The sequence below is a fragment of the Chlorocebus sabaeus genome, chromosome 15 (assembly GCF_047675955.1).
Source record: "Chlorocebus sabaeus isolate Y175 chromosome 15, mChlSab1.0.hap1, whole genome shotgun sequence".
NCBI lineage: Eukaryota > Metazoa > Chordata > Mammalia > Primates > Cercopithecidae > Chlorocebus > Chlorocebus sabaeus.
The window spans coordinates 52,825,124-52,845,968 of NC_132918.1; the positions used below are offsets into that span (position 1 = coordinate 52,825,124).

At 37.8% G+C, this 20,845-nt stretch overlaps 1 protein-coding gene across 7 annotated transcripts in view; it reads right to left on the bottom strand.

Moving 5' to 3' along the window:
• ARMC8 (armadillo repeat containing 8) overlaps positions 1 to 20,845 on the bottom strand; it is a 110,358-nt gene that overhangs the window by 80,424 nt on the left and 9,089 nt on the right. For 4 of the 7 annotated variants that reach the window (XM_008008981.3, XM_008008979.3, XM_008008982.3 and 1 more), the window contains one exon: positions 8,493 to 8,569. The exons of the other annotated variants lie outside the window; for them this stretch is intronic. In XM_008008981.3, coding sequence (XP_008007172.1) covers positions 8,493 to 8,569 — 77 coding nt within the window. The remainder of the gene's footprint in view (positions 1 to 8,492; positions 8,570 to 20,845) is intronic. 7 annotated transcript variants of the gene reach the window in all.

The window sequence follows — 20,845 nt, forward strand, 5'->3', positions numbered from 1 at the left end:
TTGAGGAAGCAGTTAACAAGATGATTTAATAGGTACAAAAATGTGTTACGTGACATGTCTTGAGTGACTACTTCATGTCTGGGCACATGGGTGAAGGAAACAACAGAAAGCTTAGAGAAGAAATCTCTTAACAAGACAAGGATTGATTCTGACTTTGTACACACTGAATTATCTTTGAGGTGAGATAAGAATAAATAAGCCTTGGGGATATCCCACTTTTTGGGAGTGGGAGAAAAGAAGTCAATATTAAGATGTTACAAACATGCACTTGTTGAGAAAGATTTTCAGCTAAAATCTGGCTAGAATCTTAAATTTGCATGCTAATAAATGGACATGATAAGCTCCGACATTTACATGGAGGTTAAACTTTCTACTTTACTTTCTTTGCTCTCAAAGAGATTTTTAGTGTGGCAGAGAAAAAGGGCTTGAATATTAAAATGTACAGTGCCTACCACAGCATATGTCTAAATTAGAACATTATAAGGGTGATGAAAACCAAGACAAAAAGCGCTGTAAGTTGCTATTAAAATTACAGAAAAAGTAAAAAAAAAAAAAAAAAAAAGGATCTAGACCTGCTGGAAAGACAATTTCAGTCAATCAAGTATGAATATATTTATTTCTAAATGGTCAAAAATAGCATACATTTTAACTGAAAACCTAATATCACCTAAAAACAAAATTATCTTTAAAAGTATTGAAGACTGGAGACTCAAGCTAAAAATCAATTACAGTCATGCTTCACTTAACGACGAGGACATGTTGTTTGACGACGGGGATATGTTCCGAGAAATGCATCATTAGGCAACTTTGTCCCTGTGTGAACATCATAGGGTGTACTTACACCAACTAGATGGTATAGCCTACTACACACTTAGACTATGTGGTATAGTTTATTGCTCGTAGGCTGCAAACATGTACAGCATGTTACCGTACTGAATAATGCAGGCAACTGTAACACAATGGTAGGTAATGTGTATCTAAGCATATTTAAATACAAAAATACAGTATTATATTCTTCCCGGGTCACTGACTTTAACTGTCTTTTTTTTTTTTTTTTTTTTTGAGACGGAGTCTCGCTCTGTCTCCCAGGCTGGAGTGCAGTGGCCGGATCTCAGCTCACTGCAAGCTCCGCCTCCCGGGTTTACGCCATTCTCCTGCCTCAGCCTCCCGAGTAGCTGGGACTACAGGCGCCCGCCACCTCGCCCGGCTAATTTTTTGTATTTTTAGTAGAGACGGGGTTTCACCGCGTTCGCCAGGATGGTCTCGATCTCCTGACCTCGTGATCCGCCCGTCTCGGCCTCCCAAAGTGCTGGGATTACAGGCTTGAGCCACCGCGCCCGGCCCGACTTTAACTGTCTTTAACTGAAACATCATTGCATAGTGCATGACTATATTTCCATTTTGAACCAGTACTACTTTTCACGTGCCTGAAGGCAGCTCTTTTCTGCTTCATATTTGGAATACTCTGTATTTATTTCTGGTCTAACTAGTATAAAGTAGCCCAAAACTACACTGGATACTGAAAACTATAATCTGAGTATAAAGTTTAATCTACTTATGAAAACTTGCTGTTTATAAAACATTTTTTGAACCAGTACTACTTTTCACGTACCTGAAGGCAGCTCTTTTCTGCTTCATATTTGGAATACTCTGTATTTATTTCTGGTCTAACTAGTATAAAGTAGCCCAAAACTACACTGGATACTGAAAACTATAATCTGAGTATAAAGTGTAATCTACTTATGAAAACTTGCTGTTTATAAAACATTCATTTGCAAAATAAGGGGAAAAAACACATATTTGTGGGTAACTAGAATAAGGGCAACATGGTAAACAACTTACATTATTTGGACTGTGAGAATCATAAACATACACACTGCTCTGTCCCTATAATTGTAATTATCATGACATTTTTTGGAGAATTAACATCCAGACACCCAAGTATGGTAACCTTTCTATTATCATACATGGTTAAGGAATGAGGTATATTCATATTCCAACTAAAGTTATATGACAATTAATTCCATTGTCATTACTGAATTGCCAATTTTAGGAATTAGCTAATGATGATCTATTATTCAAATTAAAGTTATTTTTATCATAAGGCTTTGATTCAAGAGGCACTTGGAAAATTTATAGCAAAATTCAGCTCAAATCAACTTAGGCATTTACTGAATATCAACTACATGTATAAACTGAAAAAACAGAATTGACTGTAATTTAGTTCATTCTTATAAACAAATTACTCTGTGATGTAGATTTTTGGAATATATGTAGTTTCAGATATAGTTCTGATCTGTATAAAACCATGAAAAGCAGCACTTTGGAAGGCCGAGGCAGGCGGATCACAAGGTCAGGAGTTCAAGACCAGCCTGGCCAACATAATGAAACCCCACCTCTACTAAAAAAAAAAAAAAAAAAAAAAAAAAAAATTAGCCGGGCATGGTGGTGTGCACCTGTAATCCCAGCTACTCAGGAGGCTGAAGCAGGAGAACTACTTGAACCTGGGAGGCAGAGGTTGCAGTGAGCCGAGATTGCGCCATTGCACTCCAGCCTGGATGACAGAGCAAGACTCCATCTCAAAAAAAAAAAAATTTAAAAAACACCATGAAAAGTTTACTGTAAATATTTAATCTTCTTTCCATAGCATTTTATGGTTTCTTAATGACAAGTGAATACATAATTTTGAAAATTAAATGCTGGCTCCAAAATTAGGATATTTAATGTATTTAACTCTGTTTTATCAATGTATGATTACAAATCACCTTACATTCTCCAAAAATGAAGAGTAAAATCTACCAAAATATTTTGGTAGATATTAACACTTTAAATATAGTTAATCATTCCAAAGAACATAAAAAATGTGTTAGAACTGTATGGAACAATATGGCAGCATACAGTTAAGTGTTTTATACATTTGAAAAGATATATATGCCGGGCACGGTAGCTCATGCTTATAATCTCAGCACTTTCAGAGGCCGAGGCAGGTGGATCATGAGGTCAGGAGATCGAGACCATCCTGGTTAACACGGTGAAACCCCGTCTCTACTAAAAATACAAAAAATTAGCCGAGCATGGTGGCACGTGCATGCAGTCCCACCTACTCAGGAGGCTGAGGCAGGAGAATCACTTGAACACAGGAGGCAGAGGTTGCATTGAGCCGAGACCACGCCACTGCACTCCAGTCTGGGTGACAGAGTGAGACTCTGTCTCAAAAAAAAAAAAAGAAAAGATATATACACATATGCATACAAATATATAGTATTGATGTTTAAAGTTAGTATCACATAGACATACGTATACAAACAGCTTATCTGTCTGTAAGTAAAGACCATGACAATTTGATTTAATCATTCCTGGATAATCCTGCCTAACGAATTCTCTGACCAAATTCTGTCTCAGAATATATAGTTTTAAACAAGTAAGACGCAGACCACTCTATCACATTTGGTATTAAGGTCACTTTTGTGTATGTTTACCCATAACCCTCAAAAATAACTGATTAAGACTGGGCGGGGGCACAGTAATCCCAACACTTTGAGAGGCCGAGGTGGGAGGATCACTTGAGGTCAGGAGTTCGAGAACAGCCCCGCCTGGCTAACAGGGCGAAACCCTGTCTCTACTAAAATACAAAAATTAGTTGTGCATGGTGGCGGGCACCTATAATCCCAGCTACTCAGGAAGCTGAGGCAGAACTGCTTGAACCCAGGAGGCAAAGGTTGCAGTGAGTTCAGATCACGTTGCTGCACTGCAGCCTGGGTGACAGAGCGAGACTCCATCTCAAAACAAAACAAAACAAACTGATTAAATGTATTAGGAAGAGAAATTTTTTTAATGATTTTTTTGGAATACTTACTTTCAATTATTCTAAAACTTAACCCTTTAACTTAAAAGTTCTCAAAACCCAAAGGCTTCATTTTACGGAATTATAAATTCATTTTATGGGAACTCTTATCTTTAGCTCACTCAAGAAAATGGAACCTATCTACATTCTACTGAAACCAGAGATACAAAATTTCCTGGAGCTAAGAGAATTAAATAATCATTACCAAAATAAACTCATATCATCAGTACATTAAAATGCTTCAGAAGACACTTTAGAAGTGGATTCTTGGTGGGGGGGGAAAAAAAAATCACAGGATTCTGCAGCATCCACAAGTGCCTGACTGAATTCACCAGAGGTCTAGTCGAGCTTTCTAATTCTATTAAACTCTGAAACTACAAAGCTAGCTACACTGGCTTATATCAACTTTTGCTCTTCAACATAGCAATATCAACAAAGGGCCATGTAGAGATATCTGCTAACCTTTTTTTTTTTTAAAACAAAACAAAACAAAACAAAAACAACTCTGTCACACAGGCTGGAGTGCAGTGGCATAATCTCGGCTCACTGCAACAACCTCCACCTCCTGGGCTCAAGGGATCCTCCTACTTCAGCCTTGCAAGTAGTGGGGACTACAGGCACGTACCACCATGCCCGGCTAATTTTTTAATTTTAATTTTTGTAGAGACGGGTTTCACCATGTTTTCCAAGCTGGAACTCCTGGGTTCAAGTGATCCGCCCACCTTGGCCTCCCCACAGTACTGGGATTACAGACATGGGCCACCATGCCTGGCCTCTGTTAATCTTTTCATTGAAATTCACTAACATGAAAACCAGATCAAGTGCTCTAATTTTATGTTTAAAAAAAAAAGAAAAAAAAAAAAACAGTGTTTAAGTAGCTTTCACTCATGATTTACAAAATCATATGAACAGTTATTCTTCTTCTTCAAGTATGAGATTTTACATGGTGGAACCAATACTATAATAACTTCACCAAAAAAGGTCCTGCAATTTTTTAAGTCACATGCAGATCTCCATATTACAGGAAGCTCAGAGTTTGCAATGCAGGGTAGTTTAACTGACATACCCACTCTCTGTTGTAGTTGCAAAGGCTACAGTTTATGACCTACACAGTGACTTCCCTCTTCTTTCAGCTCGTATCTTACCTATTCAGTTATGCACATGGAATTTTGCTCTTTTAGAGATAAGGACCTGATTTTGTATTCAAACCTTTTACACAACAGGACCATTCAAGTTTATGCTAACTATTGTGCTACTATCAAAGTTATCTCTAGGTAACTCCACATTCTTCAACAATTGAAAATTAAGCAGTTCTGATGCTTAATGTTATTTTTCAACAAGGCATACTCACTGACTAGGTAAAATGGTCCACTGTGATGTGAGCTATCTACAAAGAAGTTCCCCATATTTTTGGGTAGAGCTATATAGCTCTAACTCAGCTAGTAGATTAGCTGTAGACTACGATGAAGAATCATTATTCATCTTTAATCTGATTTTGCTTTACCTGCTAGTATGTTATACATGTTCACAATCTTATCTATCTTCAAGATAGGGTCTCACTGTGTTGCCCAGGCAGGATTTGAACTCTAGGCTCCAGCAATCTTCCCGACTCAGCCTCCCAAGCAACTGTTACTACACGTGCCCTCCACCATGCCTCATATATGTTCATAACATTTACTGAGAAAAATCAAACTTAATAGAGGCAGAAAAATAAAACTCTGGTTAGCTTATAGTCAAAGCTACAACTTTTGTCAATTATTTTATGTCCCTTCAATTAAATATTTTGGACTTAACGATATTTCAGCCTCTACCTTTTCCTTCCCTAAAATTAATAGGCTACCTTTGGTTGTTTATACTCTGTGCCCATCTTTCTACCTACCAATTTTGGTCTAGTAATGGTCTCTGTGTGACTTAATGATGACAGTGAAGTATATAAAAATAAAAAAATTGGTCAACTCTCTTTCCCTAAATATCATTTTCATTCCCTTTTTCTATACATATTGTATTAAACAAGATTACTTCGGTTGGGCACAGTGGCTCATGTCTGTAATCCCAGCACTTTGGGAGGCCGTGGCAGGTGGATCACCTGAGGTAGGGAGTTTGAGACCAGCCTGACCAACATGGAGAAACCTCGTCTCTATTAAAAATACAAAATTAGCCGAGCGTGGTGGTGGGCGCCTGTAATCCCAGCTACTCGGGAGGCTGAGGCAGGAGAATCACTTGAACCCTGGAGGTGGAGGTTGCAGTGAGTCGAGATCGCGCCATCGCACTCCAGCCTGGGCAACAAGAGTGAAACTCCGCCTCAAAAAAAAAAAAAAAAAATTAAAGACAGATAATGTTGAAAATAATTCACTTTTCATTCTCTTGACCACATACAATTAATTTTCAGACAGTGACAAAGTTCAAGAAAGAAGTCATAAAGGATAAATATTTCTATCTGGAAAAAAGGAAGCTTTATCAAATCACACTACACATATCTCCATAAGATCAGTATTACTCTGAAATAAAGTGAAAAAATATTGGGTGATGTCCCCTTCAAACTATAAACAGATTTTAGTATTTTAAGTAGCAATCACGTTTACTACAATGTGTTATCACTCATATTCTCCTGTCTGAGTCAGGAATTTTAGTCCCCCTCTCTCTTCTACTTTAGTTTGAACTGTCTCCTCTGTTTTTCCCCCCTTTCTCTTCTTTGAGGAGAATTATCTTTTTTAAGTTGTTTTAAATTGGGGCTAATAACAACTAACCACCTAAGTGCCAACTGATCCACAATGTATCAGACATTGAATTTTATAATTCTGATTTAATTCTCACATCAACTTGGTAATATGGGCAGTGTTATCTTATCTTTACAGATGATAAAATTGAGGCTCAATGAAATTACAAAGCTTGTCCAAGCAAACAGCTAGCAAGGGACCATACTAGAAAATGTCGGTATCAGGAATTCAACCCACTGTTGTCCAACTCCAAAGCCCATGCTCTTTCTACTCTATCATTCCTTCACACAAACATTTCTTTATGCCTAGTTGACAGCTAGTTAGGTCTCAGACTGGTAGTTTTTCAAAAGACACTAAGGCTATCAAACTACATTTTAGCTGTTTGGTCATAATTCTATCTTTCCCACTTTTATCGTTTGGTATTTTATCAATTTTTGAAAAACTACAGTGTTCTTTGGTAAGTAAAAAATTTCTCAAAGTAACAACATTTGAATCAGCTACTCATATCAGATAGAGAATTCTACAAGTCTATCACACAGAATCCTTGATTACTAAACTTAGCTTTCCCCTAAACATGGTAGCAGTGATATCATCTTTTAATACCATTTATTGAGCACTTAATAAGTCTAACATTCTCAACTATTTATTGAGAAATTTTAAGTAATATTTAGAATTATCTATATACAAAGCTATCTGGTTGCATGTGGAGAGTATCTGTCCAAGGAAGAGTGTTAAGTTAAACCTGCCCCCTTGACTAACTTGTGTGTGTAGGTACAACCCAAACTGATTTATTTAATAGATGGATTTAATAAACCATTTTTCCTGGTAATAATTAAACTAGTCTAAAAAGGAGTGATTAAATAATTATAAAGTCTCCTGCTTAAGGGGACAAAGACAAAGTTAACATAATGAGAACACTAGAAACACCACCGTTTTTTGTAAACTGAGAGGCCGTGAAAGTAAAGTGTCAAGTATCTCGGGTAGATCCTAACCAGCTTCTCACCTTCCCTTGCAGCTCAATTTGAATAGCCAAGCAGTTTTACAACACTTTTATCTTACCTCCCTTTATAAATTCACAACTCCAAAGCCTACAATGCCTTTGGGGAAAGAGGCTTTAAGAACTGCAGTCTGAAGAAACTTGTATAAACAAAGCATCCTAGCCTTGCCATGGCTGAGCACAAGTTAAAGTACTATTTGGCTGACAATGCTTATGGGATTAGAGAAAAAGAATGAGGCCTCCCTCACTGGCGCCCTCACCATTACCCAAATGTATCTTGACCCTTTTTTGTGTCTTTCTTCCCACAGACACAGTTCAGGCCTGTGGATCCTTCACATTTCCCAACTCCATGATGAGCCTTAGTCTAGACCTTCCTCCTTAGAACTAATGTGCTAAGAGTATGATAATGTGAAACTCAAATGAAAGGGAATAAATCTGAAACCTTATCCTATTTGCTTCTCTTAATTTTTTAAGAGCATAATTACCTCTGGTATGTGGCTTAAAAATGTTTCCTCTCATTAAACATGAAATTTTGGAGGAAAAAAGGCATTAAGGTTATTAAGAGTTTAAATTTTCTGACAGCTTTCTAAATTCTAAATTTAAAACATCATCAGGAGACTCAATCTTGGTGACAGTTAATGAGTTAACCAAAAACAAAACAAAAAACCCTACTGGTTTATTCGAAAACATTTTTTTAAATGTGAAACAAGCATTCTACAAAAAAATGAAGCTAACCATGTCAGTTAACAACTATTCAAAAGACAATTCTTTACAGTAAAATATTAAACGTCATGAATGTCAAGCAGTCTTTCTAGCAAGAAGCCAAATGAAAGAAAAAAGGTATAACCCTGTATTTTCAAAATTAAAATATTTGGCAGATTGAAACATGAAAACAAACAACTTTTTGATAGACTCTTAAATACATACTACTTACATGACACCTTGTAGAACTTTCTGGGGATCAGGGTCAAATAGCCTGTCAACATAGTGGCGACTGCTAGCTGTTACTTCCTAGAAAGTGGGGGGAAAAATTATGACATCTGAAGCCATGCAAATCACAAATTCACAGCATCACCCACAATATCAAGTGACTAGATAATTTAACTTAAGGTAGATGCATTAAAATTTATATTAAATACTTAGTTTTGTCTCCTTATGATATGGGATACTTAAGCAGGTGACTTTTCTCTCTCAGGTATCAAAATAATGGGAAACTGTAGTGTTCAGTTCAGGATGTCAAAGATCAATATTTTTCTTCTAAGAATGCCCAATTTCAAAAGTAAGAATGTCCATGGTGTACATTTTACTATGTCTTAAAACTAGCAGGAGAGCTTGGAAAATCAACATAATTACAAAGCACATAACTTTGTTCATTCAAAAGAATCATCAGGAAGATATTAAGTATATTTTTGTAAATACTTTATTAGTCTGGAAAAAAGCTCATGACGAAGATAAACAGTAAGACAGAGAAGAAAGACACCTAGTTCTCACTAAACACATAGCTAGACAGTGGGACCTTTGTGGTGAGCCCTGAAGTTTTGCCAACAGAAGACCTAGGCATATAAGTTAGCATATATACTTAGCAGCAAGCTAAGTTTCTTCACTAACTGCTGGGTGTCACATACATATGATTAACGGGAATATTACTTCTGTAATTTAGTACACACTAAAGGACAAAATCTGGCTCTCAGCCAGGGAAGAGTGAGGACTTCATGAAATAGTCTGTAAGGGGTAGTCTAGGTACAAGAGGAAATCCTTAGACTAACATAGAGGAGCTTCACTGCTGGAGGCAGAAGTAAAAACAAATAAAGGAGTTGTCACACTTTCTGTGAAGGAAAACAATTAAGAATTAGAGTGATCTGTAGGCCAAAAGCTGTCTCAACTGAACTGGATAAGGGTGGGTAGAATTAGAAAGAGTACAAAGGGAAGACACTTACCTCCTTTTCATTTGTAATGTGGAGTTTTTCTATTGTGTTATTTCTTGTAATACTTATTTTGGAGGGTAACTCTTTTTTAATATTTAATTTTCGATGCTTAACATTATTTAAAACAAAGAACCCATATTTAAGAACCAGAGAAAAAGTTTTGTTCCCTGCTTGTTTTTTCTGATGTCTGCTGAAATAACTTTATATACTCCCCCACTGTTAGCAATAAGTTATTACAGGGAGGAAGAAATAACTTTTCCAATTTACTCAGAACTCCAAATCAGTAAAAGAGTTAATTACCAAGATACAGTGCCAGTTTAAACTTTTGAGCCACCAAAAATAACTCTGGACAACTACACAAACTGTAGTTTTCTGATAATATAGTTAACCAAGTCAACACATACTTTCTTCCCCCCTCCACCGAGAGGAAGTCTTGCTCTGTTGCCCAGGCTAGAGTACAGCGGCACGATCTTGGCTCACTTGCAACCTTCACCCCTCGGGTTCAAGCAATTCTCCTGCCTCAGCCTCCTGAGTAGCCGGGATTACAGGCATGTGCCACCACACCCGGCTAATTTTTGTATTTTTAGTAGAGATGGGGTTTCACCATGTTGGCCAGGCTGGTCTCGAACTCCTGACCTCGTGATCTGCCCTTCTCGGCCTCCCAAAGTGCTGGGATTACAGGCGTGAGCCACTGTGCCCAGCCAACACATATTTTCATATTCTGAATTTGCTACCAAAATATCCTCAAAGGCAACTCAAATACCTGCTTTAAAAAAAAAAAAAGAGAGAGAGAGAGAGAGAGATGCGGTCTTGCCCAGGCTGATCTCAAACTCCTGGGCTCAAGCTCCCATCTCAGCCTCCCAAGTAACTTAACTACAGGTGTGTGCCACTACATCCAGCTCAAATACTTGCTTTTTAGCATGTACTTCATTTATAAAGAACAAACAGTAGAAGCAAAGAGGCAAAAGTGATGAAAATTCTTGTGCCCACCAGGGTACCATTAAAGCACCTGCTAACAGAATCTGTTTTCCTCAAAATAACAGAATCACTGAGTTAGAGGGACTCTCAACAATAATCTGCCCAATCCCTCAGTTTACAAATGAGGCATCTCATGATCTTTACCCATTTGTCAGATCATCAAATGTACAGTAAGGACACAAATAACTGTATAGACATATCAAGAAACAATATATGAAGAGCAAAAGCTAGAGAAGAACTGAAAAAAGCACTACTATAATACAAAAAGGTAAGTTTTGCCACTCCATTTGAGTATATGTTTTCCCGGCTTTCTGACATAGTAAAAGTTCTAAGTATCTCAGACCCTCCTTTCCAGAGACTGATTTTGATTTTACTGTTCTCTCTACCTTTACTCTCTATAGCTCCACATCTCTTACCTCTCAATGACGTGTATCTTAACATAAATTTCCCCCATTAATAGCAATTCTTTTGCTGCTCTGTGCCTGGTTCGTTCAATATAACATGCACCGAGGAAAGCATTAAAAATAAATTTATCTTTAATAAAGAAAAATTTAGTAAGGCACAGTCCCTGTTCTCAAGAACTCATATTCTCTTGTTACTATGCTTATATGATTATTTTCCTATAAGGATATAAGAATTATAGTATAGATGACACAAAGGTGGCACTGGGGAGGACGTCTGTAAACCAGGGGAATCAGGGAAGGCTTCTTTCAAGAATTGGCTTTGGAAAATGAGGAAGAGTGTACCAGGATGGACAAGGAAAGAAAGAATCAATGTTACAATTATTGCCATAGGGCACGCGAAGCCAACACAAGAAAACAATCAGCAAGTATACTAGTTGCTGGCACTGAAAAGAACAGAGGATAGAGAGGCAACCGCAGGACGTAAAACACAAAAAGCTAACCAATAGGTGGCCCGTAATTGGATATTTCACATTGCCTTTTGGTCAAAGTTACATGCTAGATGCCAAAGAAGGTATAAGAGGACATTAAGGCAGAGCTTCGCATTTAAGAAGCTTAATATCTGAAAGGGTTATCATGTATACACAAAAATAATCATATAAGTTGCTCAGACAGCAAGCAAGCTGAAGGGATATGATCTCTTATTCAACCTTATCTTACTCTACGCTTTTGTCTAACATATTCATTTATCTGTATAGGACAATTCTGATATTTCACGCTTTCCCTTGTAGATCAGGTCACCTCTCCCCTCCCAGTCCTCTTCTCTCTTCTTTCAGAAGGCAGCCTAGAAATCTAAGAGGTAGGGAGAAAAGGTAATTTGTACAGATATTAAACGGGTTGGTAAGAGAAAGAATGTCTAAAAAGGTGACATTTGAGTGAAGTCCTGAAGAAGGTGAAGGAGCAGACTGTGCACCCATCTAGGGGTAGAGCTTTAAGGCAAAAAGAACAGCAAATTCAAATGCCCTAAAATGAGAAGTATCTGCCATAATCAAAGAATATGAGGCCATTATAGCTGGAGCAGAATGAGCAAAGGAGAGAGCAGCAGGAGATGAGGCAGAGAACAGGGGCCAGATGGTAAAGAGCTGCACTGTCCAGTAAGCTAGCCTCTAGCCTCATATGGCATTTGAAATTTGAAATATGGCTAGGAAGCGAATTTTGTTTATATTTTAAACTTTAATTAAAATTAAGAAACCAATACTGGATTCAGTTATTTTTAAACTTTTAAGAATGATTTGGAACTACTTGGGTATATGAGTCTACATTTTCAACTATAAACTTTATGACATCTAAATATGAATCCAGTATTTCCAATAAAAATTTAGCATTCAAATTGTATAAACTACACATCAGATATTGAAGACTTGCTATTTTTGAAACAAATTTCATTAATAACTTATTACACAGATATGTTGAAATAATATTTTACTTTACTGGTTTAAATAACATTAAAATCAACTTCACTTGTTTCCTTTTTACTTTAGATAGCTTGGCTGCTAGAAAATTTTAAATTACACATGTGGCTTGCATTTTTCTATTGGAATAGCACTGCTATAGAACTTCGTTGGTCATTGTTAAGATTTTGATTTTTATGGTCCAAGTTGGGAAGCCACTAGAAGGTTTAGGGAAATAGACACATGATCTGTCTTATGTGTGTACTTATGTTTTGTTTTATTTTTAGTAGAGATAAGGTCTCAACTTTGTTGCCTTATCAAACAGGCTGATATCAAATTCCTGACCTCAAGCGATCCTCCCACCTCAGCCTCCCAAAATGCTGGGATTACAGGCGTGAGCCACAATGCCTGGCCCTGACTTACGTTTTTAAAGAATCACTCTGGTTGCAATTCGGGAACAGACACGTGTGGAGAAGGGGAAGGGATACAAGACAAAAGTAGGAGGAAGGAGGTTATTTCCATCATCAGAAATGCTATTATTTAACAGATGATGGTAGCATGGACTAGACCAAACACTGTGAAAGATGTATTCAGATTCCAGATAAGTGCTGAAGTTATAAAATGGATAAGCTGTTAGACTCGATGTAGGGTATAAGATAAAAAAGGAGGCAAGGGTAACACTTATTTCCCAGAGCACATAGAAAGACTGAGTTGTCACCGGGCATGGTGGCCCACGCCTGTAATCTGGTGGCTCACGCCTGTAATCCCAGCACTTTAGGAGGCCGAGGTGGGCAGATCACGAGGTCAGGAGATCAAGACCAGCCTGGCCAAGATGGTGAAACTCCGTCTCTACTAAAAAAAGACAAAAATTAGCCAGGCATGGTGGCACATACCTGTAGTCCCGGCTACTCGGAAGGCTGAAGCAGGAGAATCACTTGAACTCAGGAGGTGGAGGTTGCAGTGGGCCAAGATCACGCCACTGCACTCCAGCCTGGGTGATAGAGTGAGACTTCATCTCCAAAAAAAAAAAAAAAAAAAGACTGAGTTGCCAGTTAATGAAATGAGGAAGATGGTAGGAGGTTTGGATTTGAGTGGGAAGATCAAAAGTTCAGTTGTGGACATGTTAGGACTGAGAATCATATTAGACACCCAAGTAAAGATGTCAAGTTGGCAGTGGATATGTAAGCCTAGAGTTTAGGAAAAAGTTATGGGCTAGATGTGTAAATCAGAAGTTGTCAGCATATAATGAAATGAATTAACTAAGGGAGTGATCCTGGATACCACAAGACCTGAAGACTCTGCTCTGGAGTAGTCAAACAAGCAGCCAGTGTACAGTGAAGAAATCTAGGATGTCAAATCAAGGGGATATTTCAAAAGTGGACTAATCAACTATGTCAAATCCGAGTGATGTGTAGCTAAGATGATAATTAAGATCTAATCTTTCAATTTAGGAACATGGAGGTGTTCACTGATCTTGACAACAGCAGTACAGTGGGGCCAAAGACTGCTTGGAGAGGGTTTACAAGAGAATGGGAAAAGAAGAACCAGAAAAATTAAAAATTAAAGGGGAGCAAAGAAATACAGTAGCTAGATGGAGAAGTAGACTCACGAGAGTCTATTTTTTTAAGACACAATAAATTAGAGCATGCTTATTCATTGATGAAGATGTTTTAATAGAGAAGAAAATTTGATGCTGCATGAGGAGGGGGAGAACTGTAACAATGTTCATGAATAACTGAGGGAGAATGGGATTTACCAGTCAAGTAGAGCATTTGTAAGTACAATAACAAGAGGGAATTATATAGCCAGGTGTAGTGGCAGGTGACTGTAATCCCAGCTACTCAGGAGGCTGAGGCACAAGAATCACTTGAACCAAAAAGGCGGAGGTTGCAATGAGCTAAGATCGTGCCACTGCACTCCAGCCTGGGTGGATATGGTGGTGAGAGCTTGTGAAAGTTATCTTCAGATTACTTCTACTTTTGGAAAGTAAAAATAGAGGAAGAAATGTGAGTGGTTTGAAGAAAGGGGAGAAGGAATAAGACACTGAATGGGCCAGGAAAATGTACCAGGACTGCCAGAGAGCAATAAGGGGCTTACTGAGGCTTGTGATTATAAATTTGACAGGAAACCCATCAGCATGGCTGTGTTTTTCTCCAGCTACAATTAAATGCAGAGAAGCAGCCATGAAGAGAGCTGGGGAGATGTTTGAAGTAAATTTATTCAGGAAAACAAAAACAGCAACAGGTAATGAGTTGTCCTCCATTGTGGAAAAGTATTATGTGGAAGCAGTTTTCCTTTTATTAAGGTGACTATCTGTGATAGGCCCCAATGATCTCCACCTCCTGATATTCACGCCCTCATGCAATCCCTCGCCTTGAGTGAGGACTGGATCTAGTAAGTAGGTTCTAGCAAATGCAATGCAGCAGAGGTAATAAGATGCCATTTCAGAAACTTCCAAGTTCTCCCTGCCCCCTCCCTTTTTCTCTAACAGAAACTAGTTATCAGCTGTGGAGCTGCCCTGTGGAGAGGCCCACATGGCATGGAATTAAAACCTGCCAACAACCACATGAGTGAGCTTAGAACTGAATTCTCTCTGAACTGAGCCTTCAGATGACACTGTGACTCCTGCTGACACCCTGACTGCAATCACATAAGAGATCTTGGGCCACAGGCACCAACTAGGCCACACTTGTATTACTAACCTACAGAAACTAAGATAATAAATGTTTTAAGCAGCTAAGTTTTGGGGCAATTTGTTACACAGCAATAGATAACTTATAGGCCTTTAAATTTATCACCCAAATCAGGATAATTTTAAGAGTGAAAGAGGGCATCATTAATAACTGTCACAGAATAAGACGCATAAAATAAGATTGTTGGAGACAAATTAAGCTGTATAATCCCACCTTTTGTTTGCCTTTAATAGTGCAAAAGATGGGCGCGGTGGCTCACGCCTGTAATCCCAGCACTTTGGGAGGCCGAGACGGGTGGATCACGAGGTCAGGAGATCGAGACCATCCTGGCTAACACAGTGAAACCCAGTCTCTACTAAGAATACAAAAATTAGCTGGGCATTGTGGCGGGCGCCTATAGGCCCAGTTACTGGACAGGGACTATGGGCAGGAGAATGGCGTGAACCTGGGAGGCGGAGCTTGCAGTGAGCCGAGATTGCGCCACTGCACTCCAGCCTGGGTGACAGAGCGAGACTCCGTCTCAAAAAAATAAAATCAAATAAAATTGCAAAAGAAAAGTAGAAAAACTTATAGATAGCTCAGGAAACTAGTCAGATGTCCTAAAAAGGCAAACTAGAACAGGTTCTGATAGTCCCTCTGAATAAACTATCCATGACTACAGTGAATTTAAACCATTGCCTTTTGAAAAAAATTTATTCAGGAAGGGTTTAAACCCCAGACTTGTCATGAATAGGATTTAACTCAAAAAATAGGAAAAATTAGTGTTCAACTCAGGTTTTAGGGTAAAACTATTAGTTTATTAGACAATGAAGAATAAAAATTTGAAGACTAATAGGAAAATACCAAACTTATTTCAATAAAGTCTTGCTCTGTGTATATTTTATTAAAATATAGTGTTCTTTATTTCTAACATACTCAGACATCATGTAGTAGAAAGAACAAATAATTTGGCATTTGAAGACTTAGGTATGAATTTTAGTTTTACCACTCACTAGCTATGCAACTTTGGAAAAAGGTAAAATTTGAGACTGTTTCTTCAATTATAAAATGGTGATGTTATCACATGTCTCAGAGTGTGCCTCAAATGAGGTATCACACAGAAAACCCCTTGTAAACTGTAAAAGTATCCTGAAATACCGATTTTCAGGGTAATTCTATTTCTGTACAAAGAGGGTAATTTGCTTTGACAAGTGTACTAATAGTCCTCTTAGTTATTCACATTCATGGTTAAAGCTAAATTATTCAAAGATACCCATCCTGAACTGAAAGCAGCTTACTCTCAAACTAAGCTAAATACTTAGCAAAAACCAAATATACTTGTTTAGTATGTTCTAGTTCATTTTCATATCTACTTATTCATTTAATTCATTTGCTGTTTAGAAATTAAAATAGCATTACAATTCCCAATGAGGTATTCTGACCCCAGACAAAATAAATGTTTAAACCAGTGGTTGCTAATCAAAATTTAATATGTCAATTAATCCACAAACTACTAGGAACTTCAAGATAAAACTGTTCATAATTTGGCATTGTGAGAGAAAATCCTGGTTTGGGAAGATATGAAAGAAACAAACACAAAAATAGGATGTTTGAACTCTACAAAAATTTGATTTTAAATGAAACTCGAATTGTATCATTAATTTACCAGGAATTATGCCATGTTCTGGTTGTAAATAGAGTTCCTTACCCTCAGGGTTTCGTAGTACAGAAAGGAAACACCATGTAAACAAGCAAGTTACAAGTATAACCACACTAAAGTGATTTAGTGTAATCATAAAAGTAAACACAACGTAAAAAAATTGAAGGTATCATTGAAGTTAAGGACAAGATGGAAAATAATCTCTGAGAAGTAAGGATGAGTAATCTGAAAGACTAGTATTAATCTGCCAGGTGAAAAAGGGAGGGGGAGGTCGGGCGCAGTGGCTCACGCCTGTAATCCCAGCACTTTGGGAGACTGAGGCCAAGGCTGATAGTGAGGTCAGGAGTTCAAGACCAACCTGACCAACACGGTGAAATACCGTCTCTACTAAAAATACAAAAATTAGCTGGGTGTTGTGGCATGTGTCTGTAATGCCAGCTACTTGGGAGGCTGAGGCAGGAGAATCGCTTGAACCCGGGAGGCGGACGTTGCAGTAAGCCAAGAGTGCACCACTGCACTCTAGCCTGGCGACAGAGCAAGACTTAGTCTCAGGAAAAAAAAAAAAAAAAAAAGGAGTGGGAGAAGACAAGGACTCTAGGTAGAGAGCACAACACATGCAAGAGCTCTAAAGCAAAAAGGTATTTGAGAAAATGTAATTTAGTATTATGACGATATAGTATACAGTTGAGAACACAAAACAATGCTGAAGTATATTTTTTAACTAAGTTGGTCAACAAATATTTAAACAGCTATGCAGGTACTATTCTAGGCAACTAACATTAAAAAAAAAAAAACAAAAAAAAAACAACAACAAAAAACAAAGCCGGGCATGGCTCATGCCTGTAATCCCAGCACTTTGGTAGGCTGAGGTGGGTGGATTACCTGAGGTCAGGAGTTCAAGACCAGCCTGGCCAACATGATAAAACCCAGTCTCTACTAAAAATACAAAATTAGCCGGGCATGGTGGTATGCACCTATAATCCCAGCTACTGGGGAAGCTGAGGCAGGAGAACCGTTTGAACCCAGGAGGTGGAGGCTATAGTGAGCCGAGATCACGCCACTGCACTTCAGCCTAGGTAACAGAGGGAGACTCCATCTCAAAAAATAAATAAATAAATAAAAGCCCATTGAAGAGTGTACATTTCAACAAAGGGAGAAAGAGAAAAAGCAATAAACATAATAAATAAGTGATATCATATATTAAGGGCTAGACACAACACGGAAAAAATGTTTAACAGCACATTTTGTTTCCAAGTCCTTATACTACACACTGTCACACACTGGAGGGGAGGTGGAAGTGGAGGTGAGAAAGGGAAGGGTGTATGCTAAGACATACACATCACTCAGAAAGCCCCATGCTCTCAGCAGTTCTAATCAGGATCCATTTTGTAAGTCCAAAACATGATTTTGGCTGTCACAATGACAGCAAATGCTACTGATATACAGTGGGCAAAGACTAAAGACGCTAGATGTGCTGGGACAACAGGCACACATCCCCCAACTTTCCACTGTCCAGTCATGTAGGCAAAAAACCTAGAATCGAATTCCATTTTACATATAAACACAAAAATATGTTTTGTACCATTTTAATGTACAATCGATTTTCCAAGAATGTAATTCATGTGAATAAAGACAAGGTGGTATTTTGTCCTGGTAGGAATTTTACCAAAAGTCATTCATTTCAGAAAGTCACATAAAAACATCATTTATTGTATTTAAGTAAACATTACAACACATCTATATCATTCTGCAGTGTAACTGTACATTCACAACAAAACTATGTATATTTACGAATATACTGGTACTTTATTACTTCTGGTATAGTAGGACCTGAGTATTTACGGGTTTAAATAATATTATAAATTAGCTTCATGTCTTTCTCCTTTATTACAGTTGGGGCATTATGTGTACTTTTTAAAAGTTACACGTGAATACAGTTAACTTATCTATGAATGCCACTTCAAGATAGTCAAAAAAGTGCCACAAAATATCTATTATAAGTAGAGTGTGTGAGTCTGATAGGGTTAGGAAACCACAAACTGAAACAACTCAACTTTCTGGTCAACTGGGAGCCCCAGAACCTCTTTCTATCCCTAAAACAATGTGAAACCAAAATTTGATTTTCTGATACCTCCAAAACCCTCAGTTCAAAAAATACTTCCTTCTGTCACTGTGACAATTTACTAAATGCCAAAAAGTACACTGCTCAGATCAATCACAAATTCTCAATTATTCATTTTAAAGCCCAGTGACAATGTATTTGTACTTGTCCCTAGAGAGATTAGAACTGCCACAATCCAGAATATCAGACACCAGTACTTTAAAAGCAATATTTTACTAAATTGTGCTTCAATTTCAAACAACATGCCTTCCCCTTTGCTGTAGATGCGTTCTCATGAAATCATGAAAGACACAAAACATTAAATACAACTGTCTAACTGCTGCCTGAAGAGTTCTGGTGATGTGTACTATTTCACTGCCAGAGTTAATTTCACTATTAGACAAAACTAATTGTTAGGCAATTCTTTCCTAATTTTGAGGGGAAAAAATCTGCCTCTACTTGGAACAAAAAAGGGTAACACTATCAACAAAGACATACCTTTGACTTGCAAACAGCTATCATGTCCTTCTTAGGTATTCCAAAATTCCTACATTCCAATTTTTCTCCAAAAGGAGAAAAAAAAGTAGAAGAAAATGCCCAAATACTACCCAAAACCCAAGATTCTGATGTAGACTTTTTTGGTTTTATTTTGTTTTGCTCTTTGTATTCTGGCAAACTTCTAGCCCCATTAGAACTTGATGAGATTTAAAACATTCAATTCCTTTTAAAGACCCCTCGTGTATTATTTTTGTAACCAACTTTATCCTTATTCATTATTTGGTATGTCAAGTTTCACTGCATCCTCCCTCCCAAGATTAATCAAAGCTCTGCATTTCTGCAGCCTCTAGTAACTTCGGAAAGTTTCTAAAACGTTATTTCACAGTGTATCTGGGCCTCATCAGTGTAGAATGTAACATACTATGGCAACTGAGATTCCTAGAATGGAATCTACTTTAATTTCACAAACACAATCATAAAAACACTAAAATATATAATTTTTAAATTTAACATACTTGTATAGCATAAGAGGTGAGCCTGAATTCTCAGTAAAGACCAAAAAACAGACTTCACATGTTAATTTATTAAAAATAAATAGTAAATTAATCAGTGCTTATCAAATTTGAAAATAAAACTCTAAAATACAAGGCTATGTGGTCGGGCACAGTGGCTCACGCCTGTAATCCCAGCACTTTGGGAGGCCGACGCAGGCAGATCACAAGGTCAGGAGATACAGACCACCCTGGCTAACACGGTGAAACCCCGTCTCTATTAAAAATACAAAAAATAAGCCAGTTGTGGTGGTGGGAGCCTGTAGTCCCAGCTACTTGAGAGGCTGAGGCAGGAGAATCACTTGAACCTGGGAGCAGAGGTTGCAGTGAGCTGAGATCACGCCACTGCACTCTAGCCTGGGTGACAAGAGCGAGAATCTGTCTCAAAATAGTAATAAAGAATATACAATATAAGGCTAAACACACAATTTTGCTTTTAAAAAGTGGAAGTTTGGAGATCTGACTCTGATACTTTATATTACAGTTGGCAACCCGGCCTCTCCAGTTTTCAGTTTTCCTCAATAAAAAATGACAAGAATGAACTAAAGATTATCTGCAGGTTTCTTCCAAGAAAAGATTCCATGATTTTATACTCAAACAAAGAGGGATTTTCTTTTTTCATAACAGAAAAGCCAGGGCACAGTTAGATTAAAAGGGATATGAAGAGTAGCCTTTACTTTTTCTGGAGTTTTTTTTTTTTGCTTGTTTGGCTTTTGCCCCCCAGAGACAGGGTTTTGCTATGCTGCACAGGCTGGTCTCAAACCTCAAACTCAGACTCAAGTAATCCTCCAGCTTCAGCCTACTGAGGAGCTGGGACTACAGGTGTACGGCACCACATCTGGCTCTGTAGTGAGTTTTTAATGTGATAATGCATTCTCATTGCCCTTGTAAACTATTAAACATTGCCATAAAATGATTGATGGTCACAAGAGTGAAAGTAATTTTGCATTCATGCTTCTAATCAAGTACTATGATGTTTACCCTTTTAAAGTATGGTACAAATCATAAAGAGCTATCTGAGTCTAGAAGATCTGTAAGGTTTCTTCTCAC